The 21,836-nt window shown below is 38.6% G+C and overlaps 4 protein-coding genes across 9 annotated transcripts; 2 read left to right on the plus strand and 2 right to left on the minus strand.

Moving 5' to 3' along the window:
* The first annotated feature begins 7,196 nt into the window (after positions 1–7,196).
* LOC147495617 (uncharacterized) lies at positions 7,197–10,682 on the plus strand. Its single transcript, XM_086564216.1, has 3 exons — positions 7,197–7,373; positions 8,092–9,089; positions 9,867–10,682. The coding sequence occupies exons 2-3, from the start codon at positions 8,116–8,118 to the stop codon at positions 10,348–10,350; spliced, it is 1,458 nt and encodes a 485-aa protein (XP_086420342.1). The 5' UTR covers positions 7,197–7,373; positions 8,092–8,115; the 3' UTR covers positions 10,351–10,682.
* A 266-nt stretch (positions 10,683–10,948) lies between these two features.
* On the minus strand, positions 10,949–14,137 carry LOC147495618 (ABC transporter G family member 26-like). Its single transcript, XM_086568434.1, has 9 exons — positions 13,913–14,137; positions 13,375–13,664; positions 13,150–13,305; positions 12,775–12,958; positions 12,407–12,685; positions 12,038–12,319; positions 11,663–11,947; positions 11,484–11,591; positions 10,949–11,391 (listed from the first exon to the last, which is right to left on the minus strand). The coding sequence occupies exons 1-9, from the start codon at positions 14,135–14,137 to the stop codon at positions 11,122–11,124; spliced, it is 2,079 nt and encodes a 692-aa protein (XP_086424560.1). The 3' UTR covers positions 10,949–11,121.
* Positions 14,138–14,653: 516 nt separating this feature from the next.
* On the plus strand, positions 14,654–16,988 carry LOC147495619 (uncharacterized). Its single transcript, XM_086566785.1, has 5 exons — positions 14,654–14,794; positions 15,188–15,278; positions 15,746–15,818; positions 15,922–15,977; positions 16,675–16,988. The coding sequence occupies exons 2-5, from the start codon at positions 15,226–15,228 to the stop codon at positions 16,787–16,789; spliced, it is 297 nt and encodes a 98-aa protein (XP_086422911.1). The 5' UTR covers positions 14,654–14,794; positions 15,188–15,225; the 3' UTR covers positions 16,790–16,988.
* A 712-nt stretch (positions 16,989–17,700) lies between these two features.
* On the minus strand, positions 17,701–21,836 carry LOC147495620 (protein ABIL3-like). 6 transcript variants are annotated; one of them, XM_086564221.1, is made up of 11 exons: positions 21,749–21,836; positions 21,614–21,641; positions 21,346–21,500; positions 20,521–20,603; positions 20,277–20,427; positions 19,065–19,164; positions 18,825–18,923; positions 18,684–18,726; positions 18,517–18,581; positions 18,217–18,419; positions 17,701–18,071 (listed from the first exon to the last, which is right to left on the minus strand). In XM_086564221.1, the coding sequence occupies exons 3-11, from the start codon at positions 21,457–21,459 to the stop codon at positions 17,901–17,903; spliced, it is 1,029 nt and encodes a 342-aa protein (XP_086420347.1). In that variant the 5' UTR covers positions 21,460–21,500; positions 21,614–21,641; positions 21,749–21,836; the 3' UTR covers positions 17,701–17,900. The 6 variants fall into 6 exon arrangements, with proteins under 6 accessions (XP_086420347.1, XP_086420343.1, XP_086420348.1 ...); XM_086564217.1 differs by having other exon boundaries at positions 21,346–21,526; positions 21,749–21,835; XM_086564222.1 differs by having other exon boundaries at positions 21,346–21,489; positions 21,749–21,825.

Consider the following 21,836-nt stretch of genomic DNA (forward strand, 5'->3'; position numbering starts at 1 on the left):
TTAGCTTGTTAGTGTTTGAATTATATGGGGCTTTGATAATTTCTTTGATATATGGGCCTTGATGGTTTTGATATGACCTTTGTTAGTTATCAAGTGGCGGGAGCTTAACGCGTTCTAGGGGAAATGTTGTTTCGTTGGTTTCTGTCTAACTGTCCTCAACCTCTCTTCTCTTCTTCTTCGTCCCAAACTCACTTTCTCTCTTCCTCCTTCACTCTCCGCCTTCCCTCTCTGCTCACTCCCCACTGCTAGCAGTTATACTAGTTTGATGTACATTTTTCCAGTTATAATCAAGATTACCATTTAACAAAAAAAAAAACGGTATTGATTAGTAAACTTTTGATGTATTTAAGATTCTAGTCCTTTTTAAGGAACTAATCGGACAATGGACAAATTAAAGGGTTTGCTTCTTCATCTCTTTTCTTATGTTCTTGGTCTAGATTTTCCAGCATGGACTCTCATCGATTTTTCCTAAGGTTGTATAAAAGGATGGAAGACAATATGGATAGAGAAAAGCCAATATTAGTGGTAAGCTTCTTCAATTGAATAATGTTATATATGATTCTTTTCTCTTCATTCATGTATATATGCGTATACTGGTATATTATATTGCTTCTGCATACTGTCTCAAATATATTTACATTAAAGCGATCCCCTTGGCTCATGTTAAGGAATCTAATGTCAAAAACTTCATCTGGACCAACATCATTACCAGATTTGGCCTCCCCTACACATTGGTGATGGATAATGGCTCCCAGTTCAAGGGAAAAATAATTAAGGAATTCTTGGCTAAATAGAAGATCGTTCGCGTTTCTCCACTAGCTCCCGATGCGATCAAAACAATGGTTAGCAGAAGCTAATAACAAAGCAATTCTGGAGAACTTGAAAAAGAAGATTGAAAATAACAAAAGCCAATGGCCAATGCAGCTAGAAAACATTCTATAGGCTCATAGAACGACAACTCGTTCTAGTACAGGCGAGTCACCGCTCTCTCTATGCTACGGTACTAAGGCCGTCATTCCTACTGAGCTGACAATTACGACGACTCGATCTGAGATCGTTGAATCTGGTCATAACGATTCCATTCTTGCTTGAGAGGTCAACTTACTTGAAGAACGTCGCGACTTAGCAGCCATTCGAGTGGCATCCTACCACCAAACTGTGAGAAGAACCCTCGCAGTTTCCAACCTGGCGACCTAGTCTTGAAAAAGACTAAAGATGACTCGAAACTGGCACCAACATGGGAAGACCCTTACAGAGTAGAACGAGTCGTTGGCAATGGAGCATATTATATCAAAACCCAAGACGGACAAACATTACCACGTCCTTGGAATACTTTTTTGCTAAAAAATTTTTATCAATAAAAGATTCCATTTGCAGGAGTTCTTACTCTTAACACTATACACATAGTTTTTGTTTGCATCAAAACACAGCAGTCACTCACTGCTAACAAACAAACACACAGCTCACTCTTTAAGAGCAAAATGCCTACTCGAACTAAAACGCTATCCAGAGCTAAAACGTTCTCTGCAATAAAACGCTCACTAGAGCTCACAGGCTACTTAGCCTTAATATTTCTCAATAGTTGGAGACCTAAAATTCTAGGGTCAACTCAATGAAGAATGCTCTCTAGAGCAGCCAAAACGAGTACCCGAGCTAAAACGCTCTCCAGAGCTCAAACGTTCTCCATGACAACACACTTACTCAAGTTGAAACGCTCACTCGAGCTCAAGGGCTTCATAGCTCCAACACTTCTCACTAAGTTGAGAACCTACACTTCTAGGATCAACTTAGTGCAGAATGCTCTCTAAGAGCCACACGATTACTTGAACTTAAACGCTCTCCAGAGCTTAAACGTTCTACACAATAAAACGCTCACTCAAGCTCAGGGCTACATAGCTCACACACTTCTCACTAGTTGGAAACCTACACTGCTAGGGTTAACTCAGTGTAGAATGCTTTCGAATAATAAACGCGCTCACTCGAGCCCAAAACACTCTCCAAATTCAAAACGCAATTCGTAGCAGTATGCTCAATTGAGCTCAAATGCTTCATGACATCCTAAGTCTTCCTAGACGACATGACATACATCTCTAGGTCAAATTCCTACTGAGATGTCAAAACAACATGCAAAAAGCATTCAAGTCAAAGTAAGTCAAAGAAAACATGCATTTTATAAGTGCAAAATATGAACTGCCTGAACATACTCAGGAAACCAGTTCTTTAAAGCCTACCGAACTGCCACTTATGTGGAAACCAGTTCGTCCAAATCTCAAAAATAAAGCGGTAAGTAAAGTGAACTACCCATATTACCTCAGGTTGTCATCTCTTAATGTATCTGTCCCATGCCACGCAACAACAATAAGGCGAACTGCCCGGGTAAGCCCAGGAAACCAATTCTATTGTATCACAACCACTTAGAACATAAACATCAAGAGAAACATTCAAAAACCTACAACTTTCACTGAAGAAAAAGAAATCAAGCAACATTGGTCAAAGCTTCAGTCGGCAAAGGATCAAGTCATCAGGAATGACACTTTCAACATCATCAGGCAGAACGGCAACAGGAGTTTTTGGAACGTTGGCAGGCACTTCAGCTCATTGAGCAGCAGCAACAATACTGGTAGATGGAGCATTACTAGCATCTCCAGGTACGTCAGCATACTTGTACCTCGAGCCCCACGTTCATGCTCTTCTTTCAATTGAAAATACGTCTGCTCCAGTTCATCATAATCTTGGCATCTGACATCATAAAACTGGCGAGCTTTCGAGCAACCGATTTGCAGCTCTTGGCATACTCAGTTACCATACCCACCTTCTCCTGCAACTCGGCAATCGAGTTGGCCATTGCCGACCTCTCTAATACAACGTCGTTATACATCTTCCTCAGCCCCTCCATTCCTTTCTTTTCTGCCTCTTGAACGATCTGCACGTTCGCCAGTTCTTCTTTAACTTTCTCCAGATCGCCTTTCTCAGCTTCACTTATCTGGGCCGTCTGCTTCAATTTCTGATAACCATCAAGCAACTACAAAAGAAACATCAATGTTAATTCCAGCCATAAGACAGGAAGAGAACAAATAAGATTAAGGCTTACCAAGCAATAAGCCATATCCATGGTCCTCAGATTCTCATCCAGATCCTTAGCGTCCAACTCTTTCCTGTCACCATCCAACACAACTCCATCCATGATACAACTAGCAATGGGTGCCGACCTGAAACTGCAGTTAGACCGTTTCATGGCATGCTTCATCCCCGTCTTCTCACTAACATAGATAAGGTTGCGATCCAGGTCGTCACCCCTGCTCTTCAAAGAAGTCGTCTTACCACTTTCTCTAGCAGCAGCTTTTCCCTTACCCCCCACATCAACGTCCAAACTCAACCCTTTCTCAAAACTGTATAGATTGGATATGGCCAGGTCGAGTCCACCCCTAGACCTCGAACTCCTCACCCCCTTGCCCCCAGTTCGCTCTGGCACCAACACCAGACCCACTCCCAGTAGAGCGGTCCACGACCCTAGCCACCTTGGTGGCCCTAGGATTAGCAGCATCTGCTTTCTGCCTGGCCGGCTAGGACCGAACCCGATCTCCTCTAAGTCCAGCGGAGATCCCTCCCTCGTCCTCTCTAGTGGAGTGACCATCACTGCCACCTTGGACAGGTCGACTCACCGACCCGCCCCCATACCTAGAGGTCCCAGCTCCGCCAATAGGACGCCCATACCCAGCACGGTTCTTATTCTTTTCTTCCCTTGTAACAATTCCACTGTTTTCCCTTTCCATTATTGACTCAGTAGACGACGCACTATCAAATTGACCACGAGCAAGCTTCTTTTGGTTCCTTCTCTTCAGCCGTATCCCCGACCTCCCCTATCCACAAAGTAGTTCGCTACTTCGGGCAGCCTTACTTGTTTCTAAGCTCAACTAAGCTTAGCGAACTTCTCAATCACTCCACGCTTACTTCGCCTTGTGATAACGACCTCTGAAAAACAACCAGTACAAAGGTTAGTTCAATATAGCACCTATTTTTTCAATAATACAACAAAGAAAATAGAAACATACCAGCAAAATTACAAACCCTAGTCTCAACACTAAACCCAGGGGCACAATAATTTCCAACCACCAGCAACGACCTCTTCTCCCAGGGTTCATTACTAACCCCATCCAGGACACTCAACTTCTTGGTCAGTATTTGTAAACTAAAATTATTAGCCCTAGACTGCTTCACAGCAAATACGGTACTCACCACCCTAATTTAACAGGTCAAAAACCCTTAATAGATGCCACGTATTGCCAACGAACTAGCAGGGTGCTTTCTTACAAAAATTCAAAAAATCATAGCCCTCATCCCAGCCGTTGTCAGCTATCCCTCACAAACAACAACGCCATAGTCTCTTGGAACGAACTCAATACTAAAAACGTTATGTACAGAGCTCAAATCGTAAATAGGCAGCTCGCTCACAGTAATACCACAAGCCTCCCTTAACTCTACAAAGCTATTTACAGCGTTTTTATCAACAATCCTAGGAGGCAGACCACTAGAGAAAGAGACAGTAGCAGAGTTCGTACTACTATCTATAGCAACTACAGACAGAGATCTAACATCTTCATCCCCACTATCCTACGGACTCCTCTTTCACCTCCTCAGATTGAGTATCATCGGAATCCGACATGTTTGTGTTCCTTTACCTCCCTTTTTTACAAAACAAAACGTGTACGAAACCTACCTAACAGAGAAAACAAGAAAGGAAAAATGGTGAAGGAAGATTGTAGCTAACCTGAGTGCTCTAAACTTTGGCAAAGTTTTGAAAAATGATGAAGTAGTACCCCTTTAGTTCTCCAACAATGTTTTGTGGAAAAAACCCTTCAGTTCCCAATGCAGATAATCATTACACCGAAAACCCAATCAACATGTCTCTTTAATTGCCGTCTTTTCAAATTCCACAAAACGAGGTGGTTGTTATTTCTGCTCGCAACCGTTCACATCCCCACATATGCTAAACACGCGCTATCGATCTCTCTCAGCAGGTCGCTCCCCTGCACAAAGCGACCTACTGAGATGGGGTTGTGTGAGGGAGTAATATTCACATCCAATGAATATCACACACGTGTCCAACATATACAGAACTACCAATTGACCTCATGTCCTCGTCCTCCGAGCTCACTTCATAGAGACTCGACTCAGGCAAGCGACCTACGTAACTTGCACCTAGAACGATGTCATCATCAACCGATCTCAGTTACTCGTCCTGCGAGCTCGCTTCAAAGTGACTCGAGCAGAGTAGACGACCTAGCCTAGAAGTGATCTCCTCAGTGCTCACTCTCCCCATCCCACAACAGCTAATAACATATGTCTTTATGACTGCCATCAAGACCGAAGCTTCAGGTACGCATCACAGTAAATGCCCTTAACTCGCCATCATGGCTCGCAAGTGATCTCAAGACCTGGATCTGACCTGACGCTGGAGAGCGGGAGGAGCGGACACCATGCCTATATAAAGAGGATGAGGAACTACGTCTGATGACCTGATTCAAGTCTCCCCCCAGCAGAGAGAACTTGATACGTAGACAGTTCGTCCATACGAACTCTGTCAATTCAATCCACAAACACCATCTTCCCCAAAACAGCCTAGATTTGTAAGATTAACAGATAATAACTTTTAGAACAATGTTCCAATCACCAACCCCAGCATAAACCCAATAGCCAATATCAACCACTACAGCATAAAACAAATTATGACATGTAAAATTTAATGTGGTTTAGCTTTAATGCCTACGTCCACACAGCAAGACCGTGGTTCAACTAAAACTAGTGAAGAGGAAGATTACAAGATGAGTTACTTGATTGTACATACACAACAATCAATCTCACACTCACAAATGACGCACTCTCTCAAGATCTCTCAAATTTTCTCTCACACTAACCACTTTCCCTATCCAAAAGCTGAAACATTTTTCATATCCAACATTGTGTTCGATCAATAGTTACTAGGAAGATCCAAGTGTGAATGTCATTATCTCAGTTAGTTAGTTCATCAGATCAGTGTCTGACCTAAAATATTTTGATTGCTTGAATGTTATTGTGGCACAGAATGCAGAGATTTTATAGTCGTATTAAACCAAAAATATTCATGTCCCAGAATTCCTAGCCGTATAAGACGACCTGCCCAGATGTGTAAAACAAATAATGATGGTGTAACCCTTGTTAGCAATTCGCTGAATTATTCGCGAATCGAATTTTTGAAGGACAAAACGTATAATACTTCCAAATGTTTGAAAGATTTGCAATAATTCACGATTTTTTGCCTTGAAACGAATAATACTAATTTTTAAAAATTCGGCTAAAAAAAAAAAAAAAATCGGTTGCGTTTTTGTTATTTTTTATATATTTTATGTCCTCACTCTTACTTTAAGTTCATCACTCTTATATTTTTAGTGATAAATTAATAAAAAAAAACTTTGCTTTTATACTTTTTGGACAATATTTAAATTGTCATGTCATGGTGTGTGTGCGTATTTTGAAATTTGAACGGTAATTTCAATCCCTAAACAAATAAATTAAGGTACCTATGTGAACCATTCAATTGGTTTCAATATTTTTGTAGCTAAATTGTTTAGATATGTTTGTTATGTTGTAAATAATGACAACTATTATTAATATTTACTAACATAATATCACGAATTTTTTACTTCCGAATTTTTGCAACCAAACGTTTAAAACGTGTATTAATTAAACAATTCTTGCATAATTAACGAATATTTGCATAATTTTTGAATCAGAATATTTGTCCCATGCCAGTGGGTTTTTGAATCACTTAATAATTCGCGAATTATTCCCATACCGAATTTTTGTCGTATCCCAAATTACTAACAGTAGGTGTAACTGTGTAACCAAGCACCCTGAAAGATAGTTACACAAAACTTCTATAGTTCTGGGCTTATGTTTATTTCGGCCTCAAGTTGACTCCAAGCCCAAGTTAGGCTTCAAAATACCAATACATATTGCAACTTTGCAAGTGAAAATTGCAGATTCCAAACTCGTTGAAATTTCTTCCAAATCATCACAAACCAGAATGGTAGTTGTTGTTATGTCGAATTGTTGAGGATATTTTTATGGATGAACACAAAAGTGGGGTAGCCTACGAATTTCCATATTTAAAAAAAAAAATTAAATATATAAATTTGCATTTACAAAAAGTAAAAAAAATAAAAAAAAAGACAGAGACAAAAAAAGAACTCTGACAAGCGTAATCTCCCCATCTCTTAGATTCGCCAATAATTTTCCGTAACTGATTTTATCCTTAACAAAAATCTCATCCATTTCTCTTGACTTAAGAGATCCATCATATCTAATAATCACCAGAATGTTTTCCTTCTTTTCAGGTATATACTACTTTCTCTATTTATCATACTTTAACTTTGTTATATTTTATTACCATCATACCATGTTGCCTGTTATATTATCTTTGTCATGTATATGTGTTATTCATGGTGTACTCTAAGGGGTGATTATACATGATGGGGTTGCTTTATTTTGTTGTTGTTATAGTGGAATTTTGTTGGTTACTTTTTTGCTGAATGTGGGGAAGTCTGATCTGAGCTATCTAGCTTTAAATAACCACTTGCTTGATTTTCATTCAATTAATGGACTTCTTGTCTTGTTATTTTTGTTTAGACTTTATTAATAGGAATTCATGTTTCTTCTAGGGATAAATTAAACTGTTATATTTGTTTTCTTTGTCTATAAGTATGCTTGCAATCATTTAGCTGATAATATTATTGGAGTTCTTGCCAGCAAACTTTGAAACCAACTTCCTATCTCATAAGCTAGGATAAAAATGCATATTTTAGGGGCATCGACATTCTGGTTGCCACACCATTCTTGTCTCTCGGTCCTTATCTACTGTCATTTTCCCTTCCCTACTTCAGACTACTCTTTGTGGCCATCCCTTTGTCTTGGGTTCATTGAGTCCTTAACCATCTACAACTCTGGAAAATGCAACCCTTTTGTTCATGGTTTTGTAGTGTAACAAATGGGAACATAAAAATTTTAAATTGTATTTACAATATACCTCTCTTAACAGAGACTTTCCCTTTGCAGCAAAAAGTATAGGAGAGTGAGGAAATGATGGCAGCAGCAGAGGCAAGAGCTGCTTGGCAGCGCACAGCTAACCGTTGCTTTGTCCAAGAAGATGCCAAAAGAGCTCCGAAGTTAGCTTGTTGCCCATCATCATCTTCGACTTCAAAACCCCTGGTTGATTTGGGACCTGGTGATGCAGCAAACATGCCAGAACATGCCTCCGCCGGATTTGTGCCACTCAACAGGTATCCCTGTAATTCCAATCTACCGCCTGACACCAAATGGTGGCTCCAGCTGCAGCCCAATTTCGGGAATCAGAAGGATTTTACCTCCGAACAGTTAAATATATTGGAGATGGAGTTGGAATCCTTGAGAGATGCAGAGATGAAAAGGATGTCACAACTTACCGAGGATCTACCAGTGAGGGAAGAAGTCATTTCGGGAATTTCTACTGAAAGAAATGCTCTGTCATCTTTAGTCTTGCAGCGGAGAATGTCGGCAACTTGCATGAAAAATTACTCAGAAACTATAGTACAAGAACCATCTGTTGTAGACTGTGACAGCACACAAAAGACACTTCCGCAGAAAAACACAGGAGAATACTGGTGTAGAGACAAGGAGTCCATGGATGTTGATCCGGTCGAACAATATATGTCAAAACAACCTGAGAAGCTCTTTGATATGGAGTCCCCTTGGATGGGAGGTGAGAAGACTGAGCCGTGGTGGCGCACTGCAGATAAAGATGAGTTGGCTTCATTGGTTGCACAGAAATCACTAGAGCATGTTGAGAATTGTGATCTTCCGCCTCCCCAGATTATTCATATTAGGAAAGGTCCATTTGCTAGTCATGAGAGTTTCAACCAGGATGGGACTTTCTCTTCTTTTGAACGAAAGAAACTCACTGGTCTCTGCAGTTCAGTTGATCATTCACGGTGTTGTATTACTTGTGGTGGTGAGAACAGAAAACATCGGGGCTCTGATGAAAAAGATTTATCCTATGGTTTTGACAAACCATTCAGGTATTCCTTTGGAATTCTAATTTTCACCCGAGGCCACTAGCTTTATTTTATGTGTTTATTAACATTATAATCTGACTTTATTAAGAAAATCAATGGCCAACGTGGCTGCAAGTGTCAATCCTGAAATTATATTAAACTAAGCTGTTCTCTGTTTGATTCGTATGGGGTTTCTGAAAACAATTTTCTCTGGGTCAAATTGGAATTTGTGGTTTTGTGATGTAGAATCTCAAAACAAGGTTACGTATGCTACTGGGGCAGCTAGTTCCATTATTTTTATCAGCCAACCAAGTTACAAATAAAATGAAAATATAAACAGTGACCATTTTATAGAATCTCAAAACAAGGTTACGTATGCTACTGGGGCAGCTAGTGCCATTATTTTTATCAGCCGACCAAGTTACAAATAAAATGAAAATATAAACAGTGACTATTTCCTGTAATTGTGTCACTTTTATGGTTTTTCCAGTCTTCCTTCTTATTATACCGTGAAATATCTCTGATTGTTATCCAACTTGATTTAATATCAAATGTTCATTCCATACAACGTACAATACTGGGAAGTGTTGGAAAGATTTCCTTGAGAACTTGAGATCGTGGAATATTAAATCAAGGCATCACAAAGATATCAAAACAAGTCTTGAGGATATTAAAACAAATCCACTGGAAGGCATGTTATCAAGCCATGCATCTTATATTGAGTAAAGATAGTATTAGATACAGTGTAAAATTGTATTGATTAGTTTGTTTGTGCTAATACTTTGACATGTGATCCTGCAGTTCTGACAATCACGGTAAATACAGTAAGGATCCAACAGATACCAGTAACACATCTGAGAGCGAACCAAGTAAGTCTGAGCTGATGGACGCACTCCGCCATTCCCAAACTCGGGCAAGGGAGGCTGAGAATGCAGCTCAGAAGGCGTACGATGAGAAAGAGCACATCATCAAGCTTTTATTCCGGCAGGCTTCTCATCTCTTTGCATACAGGCAGTGGTTACAACTGTTGCAGCTGGAGACCTTTTACCTCCAGCTGAAGAACAAGGACCAGTCAATCTCTACACTCTTCCCAGTGTTCCTTCCATGGACGCCATACAAAGGTAGGCAGTGGAAGAGAGGTAAGCAGAAGCCAAAGAAAACAAAGCGTAGCCAACCGAGGTATGACATTGGTAGGTACGTTGTTGCTTTCGCAGTGGGATTGGGTCTTGCTGGTGCTGGATTGTTTCTGGGTTGGACCATGGGTTGGTTGTTTCCCATGTTCTAGATAACTTTTATTTCCAGCCATATTGCATTTGTCTGCCTGACGCAATGGTGTGGTGAGTTAGTAAATGTGGTTACAATGTCTAATCAAGCTTGGTAATGGTGTGGAGATGAGGTATTGCCGTCCCTGTTAGAAACTAGTTCATCGTTTGCAATATCATAGTGTACCCGAAATTGTAGTGGATTGCAGGTAGAGTTTACTCAGCTTGTGGTAGATGAAATTGTTCTGAGATGTATATTTTTTGTGAAAATGATGTGAGATGTGTACAGTTGTATATATTGCCATATTGGAGTTAACAATGTGTAACAGTAAGCTCTCTTTCTTATTGCCTTCAATTCTATGTGCCTTAAAAATTCACATGAGCAGGATATTCTTCGGGTGCATCCTTTAGTCCTAAACACTTGATCTGATCAATAATTAGGAAGAAATTCACTCAGAATCTACAAAACATCAAAAGGAATCTCTCTCATCAAATGTAGTTCTAGGCGAAGGCTACGGGTATTGATTGAGTCATTGACCTAGTTCGTGCCGTAGCCTTGTTATACTCATCGTTTGTATTTTGTTGCAGCAATTGTACTCCATCGTGTGCTAATAACAAAAATTCAACAACAAAAGCATTTCCATTCCAATGTCGTATTAAATTTGCTTTGCGTGAGCTATTTCTGGAATGTCGAAATACATAAATGCTTTCCACTCTTTGACTTTCTACGATACACAGATCTCCATTACGTACTGCCTTTAGTCATAAATGATTTGTTGAGAGGTAATGGCTCATCAAAGATTACAGACGTTTATTCTTCTACGTAGAGACAAATATGCACAAAATCGATAAGCTATGGCCATGGCTAGAAGGATCCAGACTTCTTTCGAGCCACCATTTAAGTTTACGGTGTCAAAAGAGGGTGAGTTCTGCAAACTTCGGCAACCACTTTTGCTTTCACAGTCGTACAACTCATCTCCTGAATATTGTACTTTCAAGAGAAGTCGAAACCCGTAATACATGAAAGATACGTATTTCAACCATTGCATGAAATCTGGTATGTGCTGTGTCAAAAGCAAATTTAAACCAAGTATAAGAGTGGGAAAACCAGTGCATTGTGCTTACGGCAAGAGGGTATAACTAAGCAGGGGAATACCTGCACATAATATCCTCCAGTGAGGAGAAACAACATTAGTATAAGAGAGGCAATCATCCCAGCTCGTTTTATACTCAAGACCATGGCACCGAAGAGCTCCCCAGCTCCCTGAAAAAAAATCACCTTATGCACTGGCCATATATGGATTAAATAGTGCCCTTGTATATAGTTTTACTTACTTGGCTTGTAATGACTATCAATAATATTGCAAAATGGGTCATCAAGAAGCAAGCTATCGTTCTCTTGAAACCAGCCATGAAATAAACAATGAGCATGAAACAGGTTGGATATAATACATGAGCCAACATGTCGCATAATGTACTGCACACGTAGTACACACTAAGCCTGTACATGTCAGCCTTCCTTTCTTTCACCAAGTAGACCTTCTCAAATGGGAAAACATACACTGCCCCAAATATTGATGAAGATGTCCAGAAAATGCAAATGTAATATATCAGGCCGACCTACAAAAATGCTCTGGCTAAAGGCGAAAATAGAATAAAAATAATAAGACACTTGCTCAATTAGGAAGTTTGATCCGATCACAACTTTACCTGGTCTCTGAGTTGAGCCTCCGTTCCAGTCTTAGATTTCCACCAAAGAAGACCTAATAAGATTGCAACTCCAAGGGCTTGAACAAGTCTTAGTTTATCAAAATAATCTCTATATCTCTCTCTAAATGTTCTCTTTGATAATATCAAAAATTGTTCCCACCAAGTCATGGTCCAATCCTTCTTCACTTGAACAGCCAACTGTAGATGTTCTGGAGTCATTGTTGTTCTGTGACTTGCTTTTTCTCTTGGTTCTATCTCGGTTTTGAATTTCACTTGTAAATACTGGAATGTAATAGGAAATTAATAAATGTCAATAAAAGATCTACTGGTTTATCCTACATAGTTGTACCACATCTACTTGTTGCTTACTTTGATTACATCTCTCTCGAATTCAAATGAGCCTGGCGGAGCTCGTAAGTCTTCAGGGATACTTATATCATTTACTTGTCCGGTTGTTAAATCAAGTAGGAATTCAGCGGGATTCATCGCTATCTCAGGGACAAACCTTAAAGAAGAGAAGTACTCCATGGAATCTCTAGCCTTACCATAGTACACTGGATAACCTTCGGATATGAGCAAAAGCTTATCAAACATGTGAAACATTCTGCTTGAAGGCTGATGGATTGTTGTGATGATTGTTCTTCCTGCCTTTGGAGACCCACAAAATGTTCGTTTTAGCAATAACAGCTAGTTATTTCCAGTAAGCCAGATAAGGAAACAACCAAAGAATTTCTAACCTTGGTAATCCCTTGAAGAATCCGAAGGAGTCTATTTGCAGAGGTGGAATCAAGGCCAGAAGTTGGTTCGTCAAGCAACAATAAAGACGGGTCTACTAGTATTTCATAACCGATACTAGTTCTTTTTCTTTCACCTCCAGAGATCCCTTTAACAAATGCTCCTCCTATTCTTGTTTGGCGACATCTATGACAAAACGAGATATAAGCTAGAGTTGTCAGCAAATAGCCATGATATTAACAAACTTAATTATACATTTCATTCCATGTCTTCCTTTTTTTTTTATTAAACTCATTCTTGTTGGAAAAGGCAGTATATATGACGACTTACTCGCCATCGATAGTTGCGTGAAGTTATAGTTTAAGTCTTCCACATACCTTTCAAGTCCTAATTCCTTAACTATAGTATCCACTCTTGTGTACTTTTGTTGTTTGCTCATATTGCTCGGAAGTCTTAGAAATGCAGCAAAGAGAAGGGTTTCTTCCACTGTTAGTTGAGGAAAGAGCAAGTCGTCTTGCATTACAAATCCTATCCTGCAAGTTTAAATTCGTGAATTCTGCATCCGGGGCATTACTTTACAAAAATATAAATCAACATCTAACCTCCTCTTAAGTGCTGGGTTGTATGGAATGTCATTATAAGTCACAGTTCCTTTGACATTTTCATGCAATCTACCCCCTAGTATCTTGAGTAAGGTTGTCTTTCCGCTACCAGAAGGTCCCATTAATGCAAGAATTTCTCCGGGACCTATGCTTCCTGTAATACCCTTCAAGATGTGCTTGTAAGCTACTCCATCCATATTCAGTTGTGAAGCCACCTTTGATATCACAACCTTCACAGGGTTCTTCGATGAAGTCTGGGTGCTTCTCACTTTGAACTCCAAATCTTCAAACTGCATTCACCACAAATAAGTTAATGCTCATTCTGGTCAGAAAAGTTATAGTTTCAAGTACAGAGATATTGTGATAAAAAGCATGTCAGCGCACAAATTGGCTATTTAGCTCCTCAACTCTAGTGTAGTACACACGCAACACACACACACACTGATTGTAGTAGTGGCTGAAATGGAGATAATTGGCTACCGGACATGTATTATTATGTTCCCCCGACCCATACTGATTAATAACTGGAACAATGTACCTTGAGAAATATTGGAATAAGGGAATCTTTATTGGTGTTAAGAGGTTCTTCATCTATCACAATTTCTGAGTTCCTTTCCTCTGTATATGCTTGAGTCATGAACTCTATGCTGTGACCAAAGCCATTACTTCCAGCAATTTGCATTTCACCCATGGTTGAAAGGGACAATACTGATGTCACTCCTTCATCCTCCCTGCCAATTTCTACCTCACTCTGGAAATCCATGTCATGGATAAAACTGTACACAAGGTCAATATTAAGTGAAGGAGTTAATGCACTCTACAATGAGGTGATTCAACTAGAATTAACCAAAAGCTTGCCTATCATTGAGATATATTGTTTATTAGATCACATGCTTTCATTGTTGAAATATATTGGTAATTGGTAGATCACATGCTTTCATTGTTGAAATGTAGGACTTGGGTTTGGACATATGAAACAATATATTAATTAGTCATGTCCGCACAACACCCTTTGGCTGTTTATTTTTATTTTCATTTTTGAGAATGCAGCTCAGAAGGCGTGCACATCATCAAGCTTTTATTCCGGCATGCTTCTCACCTCTTTCCATACAAGCAGTGGCTACAACTATTGCCTCCAGCTGAAGAACAAGGACCAGTCCATCTCTACTCTCTTCCCAGTGTTCCTTCCATATTGGGCAGATTGTTGTGATATATACCAACAGAATAAATATCGGAATTCCGGGATCCGATATATTGAACGAGAGGGACATTACATTATAATGGGCTTTGTCCAAAGCCCAAAGTCCAAACCCGTATTTGGCTTCTCCCTTTCTTCATTCCCTGTTCTCTTTCTTCCTCCTTCTCTAAAGACCAAAAAGAAGCTGTGTCCTAATATCACCACCTCTCCTCTCTGTTTCAGGTAATAAGAACAGAACACCACCTCATTCTTCAAAAGTTTCAAATCATTTTTTTACAACTGTCAATAATAATGTTACTGTAGTTTATTATTCTAGTGTTTAAAGTAGTTAAAGGTTTTATCCTTTTTTGTTCTTACATTCAGTAAAGATTATTTTTTTCTTGATTTTAGTACAGAATAAGGTAATGGGCGTCTTTATTTTTTGAAGAAATCCGTGTTTTTTTAATAAGAGGTGGTTTTTATTTTGGAAGTATAGTGATTTTTTGTGGAAATTGGTGTTGGGCATTTGTTAGATAGAGTTGAAACATGGTAGTTTGTCTGCAATACGTCACTTGTTAGTTAGAGCCTTGTTTTTTAAAGTAATGATGAAGTCTTACTTTGGAAATATATTTACAGGTTTACCAGTAAAGTAGAACAACTAGTTAGAGAAACACATGGACGTGGCACAGGGAGCCACTCCTTCTCCTGAAAAGTGGCAGTTCAGTTGGTAAGTAGGCGGTTTCCTTTTTTTTTTTTTTATTCTTGTTTTTGTATTCATGAAGTAGACAAGAAAACAAACTTTGTCCAGGCCAACTAGTCCATCCTACTTTCATATTTAATGTGTCAAAAAATATAAAAGATGGCAGTTCAGCTAATAGAAAGAGAGGAGTATCAAAATACGGTTATGATCACAATGTCTCAGCATTGGAGGTTTTGTAATACAGATGGTAGATTTTATGCAAAATTAGAGTTTTTCAGGAAAAGGAAAGTAGTGAAGGTTGGCAAATTAGTTTTTTTTTTTCTCAAATAAATTAGCGGTCAAATTTAAAGGGAAGAAATGAAGAGGGATACTGTGGGATTTTAGTGAGAATTTTTTATAATAATGGAGGGAATAAAGGTTAATGCTGTGCGAAAGTCCAGGTTAGCATCTCATGTTAAGAAAAATAGCTCATGTAACATCCTTTCTTTCTACAGTACCTTGGAAGTAGATTATGGGAGTGAGGAAAATGCACGCATTGTCTACGCAGCGTTAGCTGTCGATAAGGAGGTAATCCTATAAATATGTGACTTTTGGACAAAGACACAAAAGAGTGGTTGTAATTCATTAGTCCGAAGGCTTTTCATTCTTTGACTTACATATATAATTGCAGTTGCAACCTGACAGAGTGAAACGGCAGATGATTGTGTCCGATGGAAAGCTTTCAGTGTGAGTTTTTCTCTCTTCTATTCACGACTTTATTTTCTTCCTCGTTCTGAAAGGCCGTATGGTGTATGCAAAATAGCTCGGTGGTAGCATAATTGCGTAAATAGGTTTTTCACATTCACTTCTCTTTTGTGTTTTGGTATGGGATGTAGTTGGAGGATTGTGGTAAATTTTGTTTTTCCTTTCTCTTTGTTTGCACTAAGAATGTTAACGGTGGTTTACTGCAAATCTTAGTGAGGTAGGATTACAGGAATTGTATATGGGAATCCAACCGCCCTTAAAGACTATATTAGAATATTTTCCTTCCCGTCGAACTCCCATGATATCTGCAAGCATTCCTGGGTACGCAAGTAGCATTGCAGACCAGTTCACGTGATTCAGTGGTTAAGTCATACAAATTATGATTCGCTATCTCCAACCCAGTGGTGGGATAGCTCAAAAGAGTTAAACGTTATATAAGCATTTCTATAAACTGTGATAAGAAATTGCTAGCTGTGTCATACAGATAGTATTTTGGTGATGCCAATCGTGCTTGAGCTATACAGCTATACAGTTCTTGAGCTATTGAGAAATGTTGTCACTGTCTATAATGCGTCTTGTTATGCATGTAGGAGAGTTGGTCATTCATCTTAAGCGACCACTTTTATAGATGACTTGCTGTTTATCTGCTCTTATGTTTTATTTTAACTTTTTCTTTCAGACGTTTTGAAGCAGTCGAGGCACGATTTCTTCGCATGTCATTCACTTCATTTGTAGACATTCTAACACTTGCTACAAAAACAATCGAAGAATTTGGACCTGGGATGGAATTGTAGAACTCATGGATTAAGCTTTATCTCAAATGCTTATTATTGTGCAAAAATTTTGACCTGATCAGTACCTGACATGGTGCGTGTAAACTCTACTCAGGGCTTGACCCGACTTATTTTCTACTAGAAATGTAATTTTATGGATTTGTTTTGCCACTTTGTCTATTTTTTTTTTCCTGAAAAAGCAAGATTGGGCTGGGCAAAACTGTTTTAGATTACATAGAGAATTCAAATTTAGCGTCTAGTTCGCGAATTAGGGGGTGGAATATTGTTAAGTGATGGACATCTCATTGTTGGTTCGCGCATAAGGCCATCATTGGCATCTGAATTCTAGATAATTGCCAATACACATCTCGGTGTATTCCAGGGAAGTATCTTGATGAAATCAACATTCTAGGAGAATGAAACTTTGGTGCTGGGCCATGCAGGGCAGACTTAATACTTACCTTAATGGTTTAGCAAGTGTGTTTTCTTACTTTTGAGATGTACAACGAGCTATATAAAAGCTGGAACACCATTATCATCCATTCATCCTTTAGAGAGAATTGAACTTCCGGCATAGCTGCCAGAGTTTATTGCTTCCTGTTAAACAAACTAAGTACAGCGAGTTTAGTGAATTATTGCTTAAACTTGTGAAATTGTCAATTTATGCAAAACCAAAAACACGAATCATTGTGCTCTATTTCCTTTCAACTCTAGCCTTCTGCACACTCTTCCAAAACATTTGGTAGATCATTGTCCAAATGGTAGTACAACTTTTGGACCCCTGAGAGAGACCTACTACAAGGATTTGATGAAAAAAATATGATGGCGGCATTATTAATTACAAAAGGCACCTCAATTGTCTGAAAAGGAAAAACAAATGATAAATAAAAACCTAGAATATTGAGACATCCACCAATTATCATTCCTGAGGCTCAAAACAATAAGTGGGGGTCAATTTGATATAAAATGTTATCGCAAAATAAATATTTGATGTACACGATGAAATGTATTCTGCACTATAAAGTGACTGCAACTACAAGTTGGAACTAAATAGAAATCAGACATTGATGGTCGCTGCTCATGAACTTGCTTCCGTGCACGGCTGCCCCTATTTTGTGTCTGTGTTTTACCCTTAGTATTCATCCAAGTAAGTGTACAGCATGTCATCATGCTTAGACTTGCGTCTTCTGAGGAGAGCTTTGAAGAGGCGTTTACTTTTGCTGGGGTATTGGTCAACATCAATATTGTTGTCCCTTTCAGTATGGCCATGAGTTGAAGATGGTTTTCGAGGATCTGAAGGGTACTGCAGTATCAAACAAGAGAACCAAGAACTTGACTATTAAATAAAATGACCCATTTGCATAGTACAGTAGTAGACCATATGCAAGAATAACTAACAAAATATCAAAAGTAATTGGTGCTAATTGTTCCATATTCAATATACTCACCTTAAATCTTCCACTAGATGATTTTGGACTTGTCAGCCTACTTGGCGTAGGAGTTGTTGGTCTAGTTGGGGTAGGAGTTGTCGGTCTACTGGAGTTAGGAGTGGCAGGCCTACTTAAGAAAGATCCAGAGCGCAGGAGAGGAAACTTAGAGCGCAGTGGTGAGGATGTTCTCTTCTCTGAGACCTTTTGTTTATTTGTTTTGTCTGGGCAAATATAATCAGCATATCAGCAACAAGAACCCATAACAAGAAGAGATAACCAAACATGGTTCAGGAAACAAATGAATCGTTTAGAACAAACCTGTGAAGGAAAAGGAGCGGGAGTGAGAGGAAGATTGTGGAGTAGGTGATGGAGAACGGCCCTTTCTGCACATCAAACTTAATGCATTTGATCAGTATCTTGATAAACTTTGGGCATTCAGTTTCGAACTTTGGTTGAATAAACTACAATAATATCTTTTGAGGTACCTGACTGTGGACGGGTGAGCACTTTTGATTGTCGTCTGAACAGCTTTGGCAGAGTAAACAAAATACAGAACAACCAATTAAGCTGATATCTAGAAGTCATAGATAAAATACAATTCGAAACATGAAATTAAAAGAGAATACCATTCATCAAGTGACTCCAATCGTCTTCCTTGTGAAGACCTAACTCGTGATACTTTGATGTAGTATGACTATGTTCATGACAATGTACAGTTTCCTGAACTGAGTACACAAATTAAAGTTTAAAACAATATGTGAGACTGATAAATCTTCCAAAAATAAGATAAAAAAGGAAGTTTTACAGAAGCAAGTATTGGAACCCGATTCCAGGGAGAAGAAAGAAGAAGGGTAGAGCATGCTTGCCTGGCAAGATGTACCGCTTATGGTACTTTGGAGTTCTCATCACCAAGGACTGTTGGGAAAGTCCTTCACGATCTATGCACTCTTGACAGGTTCTGAGTCTCTAAAACCCCCCACCAAGGAGAAAACAGAGAACAACTCAGTAGAGCAATACCAAAATATGTTCCAAAGAATCATAGGCCGGGTTGTTTACTCTGCAAAGGTTTGCACTGTAAGTGGTGAATTAATATAGGGAAATGAGAGGAGATTCGAGTCTTGTATTCTAGCTTTCGGAGAGCTCTACTCATGTCCAGTTGCGTTGAAGGAGACAAAACGATCAAACTTTGTTGTTCAAAATTGCAAAGTTTTGCCTCTAACACACCATGCTCATTATAGATACTCCAGAGCCACAAGCCCACAACCTTTTAAAACAGAAAATATACCAATTTCATTCATCTTTTGCACTCCAAAATTTTGTATAGTAAGGAACAAGCAAAGGCCAGAGTAGCAAAAATGTTGCAACTCAGTTTCCACGTACATAAAAAGCATGCTGATGCCTAATCTTCCTTAAATTAATTATTTAGAATTACTTATTTAAAGCAAGGATATAAATGGCATATACAGGCAGGTCTCAAGGTTACAAGGATCGGATAAAAATCTTCCATTTAATTGTGTACACATACATGTATGTAATGCAGCAATTGTGTGCATGTACCTAAGGTTGATTACTATGCTCAGATTTTTCATAGTTTTTCAGGATTTAACCTGCTATCTACAATCTATTTGGGCTATTACCCATTTGCTATCTTTTTGCCTGTTTAGACCGCCAAATCTTATGTTTCATATATGCTACCGGAGGATTGCATTAAAGTCTCTAAGAACAGCAGTTTATTTTAAGCTAAATTGTTGAGAGACCTCATATACGTACTGCTTCAAAGCATTACAGTGGATCCCTTGTTGATCCATGGAGAAATTTAAGAGCTTCAAAATAGTTTTGTGTGTCCAATACTTGGTGAAATAGTTTTTAGGAATACAGTTTTGACCCACAAATAGACCAGGCAATGATTCATCATTCATGACCCTCTTAATCATATGTCATATTTGACATGGGATGGATACATGATTCTTTCTTTTCCATTTTTGGGAAAGGGGGGGGGGGGGGGGAGGGAGGGAGGGAAATAAAATTTATACCTATTTTATATCAACTAAATAATAATGAAAGAAACTAAAGATTACCTGTTCTATGCAAGAAACTCGAAGCTCTGCTCCAGAAACTTCGTCAACCTTTTCATCCAAGAGATCAGTCACCCTATAGGTGACAGAACCTAAATGATCCACCGTATTAACAAGAGCATTAATGGTGTAATCTTTCAAGGTGCTGACCACTCTACACGGATCCAAAAGTGACAGTTAGAATCTGAAAAAAAAAAAAAAGAACAGGTGGAGACAATCTCTCATTCTCAAAACAAGAGACACCTACATTTCTTTTTGTTCATCATTTGTATAAGAGACTTCAAAGTACTCTGCTGCAGAGTACAACTGTGTTCTCAAATTCTTCAGATCCTGCAAAAGGAGTGCAAGATAATCCATTTCTTTATTCAGGAAAACAGCAGTGAAATTCAACAGTTTGCTTAAATCATAAAACTAGAACTGAAAATATGAGTAAAATACATTCCATGCTAAATTGTCAAAACAGAATTATATTCTATGACTACAATGAATGTGTTGCTATATAGGGACTTCTAACGTCTAATGTTATCACACATGCAATATGCAAATGGTTTATATTTTGATATAACTATAGCCACTAGCCAGGTAGTTTAAATGGTAATTTTTACTTCTTGTTCCTTAAACCATTGTAACAACTATTATACAAATAACCGAATATCACAAGCAACAAAAGGGTCAAAACTTTAAGCAAATATTGCCCTGAAAACATTACGCCAACAGCATTCCTTACTAGGCATCACACACTGTGTTGCTCTCACTCCATTGCCCCACAGTAACAACACAAACGGAGGAAGAAAGGTGGGCCAATGTGTAATGATTTTTTCAAAGTAAACCAATAATTATATTTTTGCTAGATTTCAATGAAAAAAGGAGACCCCAGGTTCTCAACTCCATTGCCCACTTGGAAATGGCATGTAGGTAAAGTGGGCCCAAAAAAAATTATCATTCAGGTTTTTTATTTATTTCAATTGAAAGCAGAACTTCAGAACCAAACCACATTTCTATTCAAACCAAAGCCACCATTAATGGAAACAAAAAACAATAAATGAGGGGCAGCAGAAAAGGGGCAGTGTACCTTGAGACTGTCTGAAAGAAACAAGCTTTGCTCCATAGAGAACTCCTCATCATAATTGCAAGACTCATCAGATTCAGAAAAAGAAGGAGATGGAGACAAGTTGTTGTTCTCCATCACATAAAGAACTAAACTTTACTATTCTTTCTGCAAAACACCTTCAACCCACTTCACCTTCAACCCACTTAAACCTCATTAACAATAAGTCAATAACTAACAAAAAAAACACAAAAAGGTCCAAAATGACAAACAGCATTAACAAAATACTTACTTTGTTCTTTTGCTGTAGCTTGAATCACCTATTATAGCAAAAAAAAAACCAACTTTATCATACATTTAGACCCCACTGAAAACAAAATTTAATCATTAGCATTAAATGGCTGTAAGTAGCTGTTTAGTTCATTACTTCATTGTGTGTGTGAGTTAGTGAGGTAGTTGAAAAAAGGCTGGTACTTTGGTTGAAGTGAGACAATATGAGTGATAAGAAACATAGG

Source organism: Coptis chinensis, chromosome 6 (genome assembly GCF_015680905.1).
Source record: "Coptis chinensis isolate HL-2020 chromosome 6, ASM1568090v1, whole genome shotgun sequence".
NCBI classification, from domain to species: Eukaryota; Viridiplantae; Streptophyta; class Magnoliopsida; order Ranunculales; family Ranunculaceae; genus Coptis; species Coptis chinensis.